We start from the raw sequence: 9133 nt of genomic DNA on the forward strand, positions 1-9133 counted from the left end.
AACTAAAACATGTATTTGAAATGATGTGTAAAAGTTGCTGAACAAACCTATTATTAGATCGTGTTTTCACATGTCGATCTATTGTGGCCTTCTTTACCACAACGACCACACTTACGCCTCTTCGTTCCTTGTGACAATCTTATCTTGTCTTCCACTGATTCGTATCTTCTTTTTCTTCTTCTACCAGCTCCTCTTCTTGTCTCAGGTGGTACAATTTTTACATCACCAACAGTTTCGGGAACACACCATTCATCTTCAGGAACACCTATAGGATTAATGGTTTCCTCGTACAATGATCTCCATGCAGCAGTAGTGAACACATCATCAGCGTATGGGTACAGACTTTTTCCAATACTAAAACATGCTTTTATGGCATGTCTACAAGGAAGTTTTCCTATGTCGAACTTTCCACATGAACAAGTCCTCTTCTCCAAATCAACAATAAAATCTACTCCTTTACCTTTAATCTGTAATATGAATTGAGAAATAGGATAAGCTTTAAACTTTTCACCCTTCTCTATTCTTCTAGAAATCTTCTGCTCCACGTCAATGGTTAAAGGGTCGTTCTGCTGCTCACTTTGTGCCCTACGCTCATAAAACCAGCGGGTTAACATTTCTCTAATGCTATCTAACAAAGGAATGATTGGATACTCTCTCGGTGATCTCAAAGCTGAATTTATTGATTCAGCAGGGTTGTTGGTGTTTATGTCATATCTATATCCAAGAAAATGACATCTAGCCCATTTTTTCACATCAGCCTCCTGTAGATAACCTCCAATCGCCGGACTGATATTGCAAATTTCCGCAAAATGTTTATCAAACTCAGCAACTCTATAAGCTTTTGACGCTTTTGCAAGACGACCAGCCACACCTCTTCCTTTATAATTTGTAACCACATTACCTATCAAGTGGTGGATGCAAATACCATGTTTAGCCAACGGGTAGATTTTTCCAATCATTTTACCAATAGATATATGTCGATCTGACACAAAAGCTAAATCTTTGTCATCCGCAATAACAACCTTAAGCTGCATTAAAAACCACTCCCATGAAGCATCATTCTCAGAATCAGCAATCCCAAATGCAATTGGATACAAATTAGAGTTACCATCTACGGCTGTAGCAACTAGTAGAACTCCTTTGTACTTGTTCTTTAAAAACGTTCCGTCAACTACAATGACCTTCCGAATTTTCTTGTAGAACCCTCTTATTGATTGACCAAATGAAATGAATAGATACTTGAATCTACCATCACAATCAATATCATAATTTGTATGCGTACCAGGATTCGCCTCTTTTAGCATGTGCAAGTAGTTAGGTATCTTAGCAAAACTTTTCTCTGGGATTCCTCTTACTTCGTTAACTGCATACTCACGAGATTCCCAAGCTTGGGAATAAGTTAGCTCACATCCATTCTCCGTACGCATAATATTAATGATGTCATTGGGTTTAGGTCCCTCCTTGACACCTTCATAATTATGTTTGATGAGATTCCCGATTGTTCTTGCTGAAGGTGTTCTACCAAATTTCGTTTTCCTTGAAGGAGCACAAGTATGGCTACCCACATACTTGTTGATTTTCCAACACGTAGACCCTTCTAAGCACTCAGCACGAACACACCATTTGCAAACATTATCAATACAGCGTATACACCATAATCTTGTACCAGATTTAGTAACTCTGTAATCGAAGTTATACTTCATGGCAAAAATTTCTAAACTTGCCTGTAAAGCTTCCTTGCTTTTGAAATATTGCCCCTTCTTTACCATAGAATCAACCATCATAGATCTAGCACCAACTTCAGCGTCCTTAGAAGTTATGAAGTTACAATCATTCGGTTTTGCTTTGCTCACAATTTTTTGCTGTTTTTCACGGTGGAGACTGTCAACGCCTCCCTCACTTGAATCACTTGGTTCCTTATTCAAATCAATATTACTTCTATCATTCACTGTGGTTTTAAACGTCACACACAACCGTATGTTATTCTTCATTCTCCAATAAGCAACAAAATTTTTCACTTGGCGATCATTCATCATAACAACCGGAGGAGAATCAACACTGAGATCAAAGGGTAAATAACTGAATTCCACATCAACCATGTTTAGAGACTGTATTTCATAGTCTTCCAAAACCATCATCTTTAGTTCTTCAAGAGTTGAATTGGCTTGAAAAGTAAGAAGTCTCCCACGTTTTTCTTCATCAACAATAAATCTCCATTCACTTTGCCCGATACATCTCCATATACCACATGTTATATAGATTTGCAACATTTTGCAAAATCAACTCTTGAATGAAAGAACACAAAATTTAGGTTTACAAGCGTGAAGAATGAAAAAAAACTCTCTTAAACCTAAGGTAATCGATTAATAATGTTTTATAAACTCTCTCAGAACACGTTTTCTAAACTTGTTAGAACGTAATCTTAAAAATATATATGATTTCCATAATTTCGGGATTACATAAATATTTTGTTTCCTTAAATTTAGGATTCAGTTACCTTGTTTAACATAAGTCTAGACTTTGTAGACTATATCTTCTAAGTTATGAAGAACATAGAATAAGATGTAGAATATATCTTCTAATGTCTGCAGGGCACATGAAAAATGTAAATTTCATATTCTGACTTCTGTAGAATATGTATAAAGTGAAGAAAACAAATTCTAATATTTTTAGAATATAGAGTTATGTGTAGAACATATATTCTAGTTTTTGTAGAACACATATAAATTCCGACTTCTACAAGTTTTAGAAGATAAATCTATTCTAAAGATTACAGAACAAGTACAATGCGTAGAATTAGTATACGACCATATTTAGAACATGTATAGCACGTAGAATTCATAATCTAATATCTTTAGAATATATCAAATTAGTAGAATATGTATTCTAAATATTGCAGAAATATTTTTTGTCAATGTTAAAACACATTTTTTTCATCAAAAACACCTTTTGGCAATCTCTTCTTTATATTATTTATTTGTTTTTAGGGAAATAAATTTTTAAAATTGCTTAAAAGTTAGTTTCAATTTTTTTTAAGGGTAGTTTAGGCATACTCAATAATGTACCGTAGAAGGCATAATGGGACAAATTGAAGAAAAAATGTCCTTTTAAATCAATTTCCCCAAAAAATATATTAATTAATGCAAATCAACTATTAAGGAAAGAACAAACCCTTACTTTTATATATATGATTACATCCAAATGTCATTAGAGTTATGATTATTTACTAATAAAAGATATTCTAAGATTTAATTTTCTTAATCGTAACAATATAAATTTACTCCAAATTTAAGGAATCATAATAAATCTATATCCCTGAGCATTAGCACCTACCATAACAATTAGGAGGAAGCATTAAAAGAAAATACTTTCAGCATATGTTTCATCTACAATTTATTAAAAAGAACGTAATGAATGATAATTCCAAAATTTATTATAATAATAATTTCACAATCTTAATAAAAATATATCTAAATCCAAGTTTTTTTTGGCAATTCGAATGTAATACGTTATTATTGTTTATGAATATTGCACTAGATCTGGCATATTCTTTTCATCGAGTAGTTATATATGGCTATAAATATATAAACATCCTCAAAGTTTAACATAGGACCCCACTATTAAAACCATTCCCAAAAGCATACACTTTTGAAACCACAATAGTTGCAAATGTTATTCACAAGTCTTGCTATGACCAAACCTTTTAAAACAAGTTGGAGGTTCAAGTGAAATTAATTAATGCACACATAGAAAATAAGACACGGGGAAACCATAGAGATGAATTTACCCGATGTGTCTCTGTAAGTTACTTGATTTTTTATTTTAATTATGTTTTGTTGGCAAGGATTATATTTAGTTATGACTAAACTGTTTATTACTTATGATTTAGGTTACCGAAGGATGGACTATCACACCCTTGACAATTCAAGAAAAGTATATTAACATGTTTCCTCGGATAACCATTTCAGAAGTTTTGGAAGCAACTAAGGTAATGACCAATATATGGATATTACTTCTATTTTATATAAGGATGATGCAAACTAATAACATGTTTAAATGTTTTTTTAGGAGAAGAAGTATAAGATCTGCATGTGTACCACCTATTCGATTGACATGGATTTTGATTCTTATTATTTAAGGTGCCAAAAACCATGTTAGCATTATAAAACAATTATTCTATGAATGAAACTTTGTGTTTTTTTATTCTCAATACTACTCATGTATACGATTAACTTATTAACTAAATTCAAATTACTCATATATACTATTCATTGCATTAACATATATGTAGAAATAAGTATGTCTTTGGTACCTTTAAACTTCGGAATTTAAGAATCATATGGCGAGCATCTTGCCACATTCTTCTATAATATTTTCCAAAAATATCATTTTGCAGTTCGGGAGACATAAAGACTTTCATTGGCCGTCGAATTGAATGAATGACGGGAAATGCAATGATAAATTTTATTTGCTGGGTTTTTACATATAGCAAATATAGTAGATCTCACAGTCTTAAATAATTAGTCTTGAGTATTTTTGCCATGAAGAATTATCAATTTTTTTAGGAAAAAGATAACTACACAACTATATGAGAATATATGGTCACATATATCAAATATACTAATGTATACTCAACTATATGAAGTATATGTATTACATGACCACATGCATGAACTATATGACGTTATGTGGTCAACACCATAGACATACAATCCGGTACACTGGTTGACTGACTCCAGCAAAAATCGACGTTGACTCCAACGTTGATTCCGACGTTGACCAATAAAAATTATTAATTTTTTTTCTATTAAAAATCAAAAATAACAAATAACGATAAGGTTTATAACTATAAGAGAAATTCAGAAACGGATCCGAGAAAGAGATTACCATTTCTTGCATGAGATTATTATATAAGAGTTATTAAATCAATTTGTCACTGATTATGAGAACCTGTAATGGAATAGAGAACACGGGTTAGAAAGAAGAGTCTTACGATTGAGAAATCAGAAAATAAAAATTCAATTAAGCAGACGATTTCTTACGATTAAAGTCATAACGGAAAACTTTTCCTAATTGCTTGGCAAGTTTCGATTTACTTCCTGTGGTCAGAGCGTAATAATTGCTTGCACCACAATTGCTTCAAATCTGTCGATAATTTAGGAGGCTAACCTAACTTTGCGCAATTTACAAAAATAAAAATAAAAATAAACATCAGTTTGTAAAAAGTTGTTGTGTATTGTGTTGTCTATACTAAGATATATATTTTTAAAAAGTTGACTATATGATGTAATCAGTTACTTTGGAAGTTTTGAATATTTTTGAAAACAATTAAATAGTTTCTTTTGGATTTTGGATAATTTCAACCAACTAAATAAAAAGTAAGTATTCTAGGGGATATTTGTGGTAAAAAAGATGGTATAAGTAAGGAATATTTGCTACCTAAGTAGTTATGATTATTAGAAACATCATTTTATGCAATAGTAAAAGTACAAGAAACATTGACCTATCTTATACCATCTCTATATATATATTTTTTTGGCTCAACATCAACTCTTCATTAACCAAAAGAATATATCCAAATTCAATATACATAACATTCCCCTCTATAAAATTGGACCAAATGCAATGATTCGATCTAGTTTCACCCTGAAACACTAGGCAGATCCAACGCTACCTGATCGAGAAACCATTGTATTTTTCTTAACAACGATGAGATAGATAACACTCTACAACTCATAGCGAAATCATCTCTTAAACCACCTAAAATTAACCCTATGATACGAAAACAGCTACTAAAACAGAGAGTACCAAAATCTATATTGAAGATCAAAAGACAATTCCAAGCTATTTGAACCTCATGATGTGCGTGTAGAACTTGTTCCAATAGCTTCAACACCCAGAGGCGCAATATCCGAAAGACTTGGTTTCTCTTTCCTTGTTCCGATCCTAAACCAAAAACGGACAAAATATCCGACTGACCCGGCCAAGGGACGCAAAACAAACCAGCAAGATACGAGACTTCTCCGAACAATCACTTAATGACCAGAATACTAATCACCTAAGGATAAGAGATTGAAATAAAGAATAGCAAAACTTCACATCACAATGCATTTCCGGAATGGCCACATCGCATCTGCCTGTTGTCTCACTTCTTAGCTGGACTGAAACCAGAGGTTGAGGAAGCTCTCAAGAACACCAGCTTTGAGGATAACCTCAAATCTCGGCCACCGACATCCAAAGAATCCTCCTCAATAAACCGGTTGACTCTAGGACTCTAATCCACCGAAAGCCTCCGGTTAGCTAGGGTCTCCGGCGAAAGGATGGGGAAGCAGGAGGGCGCAATTCTGGAACCCAGATCCGACACCATGAAGCTGCAAAGAAGGCCGCCTGGAGCAGCTTCGAACCGCCACCAACCTCTCGGAAAGGAGAGACAAGCCGAGATCTCTCTCTGAAACATCCACCACCGCACCATAACGACACAACAGAGGAGTGACTCCTTCCGCTGCCGGAGAAGGGGAGATCGAGTCCTTTTACCCTACCACTACAAAGAAAAGGAAGAGCAAGTAAAAGGAGGAGCAAAGCCCTCTCACACCGTCGGCGAAGCCTCGGGCGGCGGAGAGGCAAACAAAACAAAAGGGGGCGGCGCTCTATAAGACTAGGGTGTATGAGAGAGAGAAAGAGTTTTTTTGTGTATGCGCGGTTGTTTTATACCATCTCTATATTTATAGAACAAAATCTCTACTTTGCCACAATTATTTGAAAATTTCAGGAAACATTTTTTTTAATAACATGTAAATGATGTCATTTATATAAAAGAAAATATGATCTTATAGAAAAGAACGTGTAACAAACGGGAACAGGTAATTCAAACAATAAAAGTAATTATCTAAACTATTTATAATCAAAAAACAAGATGAGATCATATAATTTGGATAATTAAATTTCATTTCAACTTTCAAATATAAAAAATGGATACGATACAAAAGCATGTTGTATGTCGAGATTGTACTTAAAAGATATCTTAGTCTTAGTGGTTAATAGGTCATTGCGTATTATGTTGTTTATACAAAAATATATATATTTTAAAAGGTTACTATGCAATATGTAATCAATTATTTTGGAACGGGTACTTTGAAAATTTTGGATATTTTTGAAAACAATTAAATAGTTCTTTTGAATAATTTCAACTAACTAAATAAAAGTAAGTATTTGACGGGGAATTCAGGTATCCTGTCTAATTTTTTTACCCAATCTCTATTAATAAACATCGTCTATCGAGTAATCATTTAAAAGACGGAATGAGACGATACATACATGGAACAAGATGGAATGGGACGGTAAGGATGGAACGGGAGGGGACGTATTTCCCGTTCTAAAGTAGATACTTCTAAATTATATACGCATAATAATCCAAACTAAAACCAAACTGAAATCTGATATTTAGATTTAATACTAATAGTATCCAAATACTTAATTTATGTATTTAAAATAATAAAATTCTAACTTATTTTTACGAATTTAAATTTTATATAAAAATCTATTGGCTGTGCAGTAGCACGGGTTACTACCTAGTATAATGTAATTTAGAGTTACCGAATATGATAATTGCATTCAGCCATGTATTCAATTATTCATCACTATGCCTATGGAAAATATCATGATATAATGTTGTTGTGACCAATCATAGGAATCGACACTCATAGTAATTGGCGATTGGAGAACTATATTTCTCTTATCATATTTAAAAGATTAATTTTGTAAATCTGGTGTTCTTTAACTTCTGGACAATACTTGGGTTCATCCTTAAGGATAAACCTCTTCATTTACCTTCTTTTAAAATAAGGAAAAAAAAATTGTATACATCGTTGTAAAATGAAAATCCCAAAACCACTATTTTATAAACCAAATCGATATATAATTCACTTCTAATTGTAAAATCTAAACACTAACTACCTTATTTATAAACTCAAACCGACATATAATTTTATTTTAATTTTAAAATATAAATCCTAACCACCTCATTTGTAAACCCAAACCAACATATAATTTCGTTCTAATTGTAAAATCTAAATCCTAATTCTCATTTATAACTCAAACAAATATATAATCTTGTTTAATTGTAAAATCTAAACCAAGTCAATATTTAACTTTTTTTATTTAAAAGTATACAAAAATTTGTTTCCTTAATTGTTTTGCTTTTTAATTTAATTTTGATTTATTTTTTAAATAAAATATTAGATAGAAAATTATGATTAATTGAGACTTGAGAGAGGATGAAGTGAATAGAAGAGGTGAACCTAAGTATTTTTCAAAAAGTAGAAGACTAAATGAAACTATTTTTTTAATTAAAGAATAATGCGGAAGTCCCTTGGTCCAATAGTTGACCAAAGATTGATTAATACTTCTACACCAAGTTTAATCCAACTAGCTAGTGTTTTAGATATGACTTGTATTTGTGGTGAGAACAATAGATCTAAAATTAGGTTTAAATCTTTAGAGAAAACAATCGAGAAGGTTATGTGTTAGCAAACCTCTCCATAAGAAACTTTCTTCAGTCACTCAGTTTAAGATTTTAATGAGAAGTCTATTTTGTCCAAAAGAAAAAGAAAATTAGGAAATATTAATATTCACTACAGATAAAAAGTTGCATTATAGTTTCGAAAAAACCAAAAAAGAAAAATATTCACCTACAATCATTCATTACAGAAAACGGTGACAAGAATAAGCTTTTAAATCTAGCGATTCCAAATTTTTTTAAACCAAATTGTAGCGATGGAGAACGATTTATGTGATTCTTGTCAAATGTTAGCAACCACAACCATCCGTAAACACAAAAATTTACAACTTGTTGCCGAAAACCAACCAAGCCCTTACAAAAAAAAATTCTCAACTCAACACTTAAAGTGTCTAAAAGATAGTCTAAATAACTTTGGCTAGAATTTGAACTTAGGTCTTGATTGTATGATTAAAATTTGGCCAATGCCATTTCTATTTGACCTTGTATGTATGTATATCCGAAGTATTAACCAAATAATTTCTCTCATCAATTTTGTTTTGGTTCGAACTTTTGACATTTTAGGGGAAAGAAAAAAAAAAAACTAAATTGGTGCAAAGTTAATCATTTGTCTAAAAC

General features: G+C 32.1%; 1 protein-coding gene across 1 annotated transcript; it reads right to left on the reverse strand.

The window, feature by feature from the left end:
* Positions 54-2138, reverse strand: LOC104753468. The gene has a single exon (XM_010475718.1). The coding sequence runs from the start codon at positions 2136-2138 to the stop codon at positions 54-56; it is 2085 nt and encodes a 694-aa protein (XP_010474020.1).

Source organism: Camelina sativa, chromosome 16 (genome assembly GCF_000633955.1).
Source record: "Camelina sativa cultivar DH55 chromosome 16, Cs, whole genome shotgun sequence".
Classification (NCBI taxonomy): domain Eukaryota; kingdom Viridiplantae; phylum Streptophyta; class Magnoliopsida; order Brassicales; family Brassicaceae; genus Camelina; species Camelina sativa.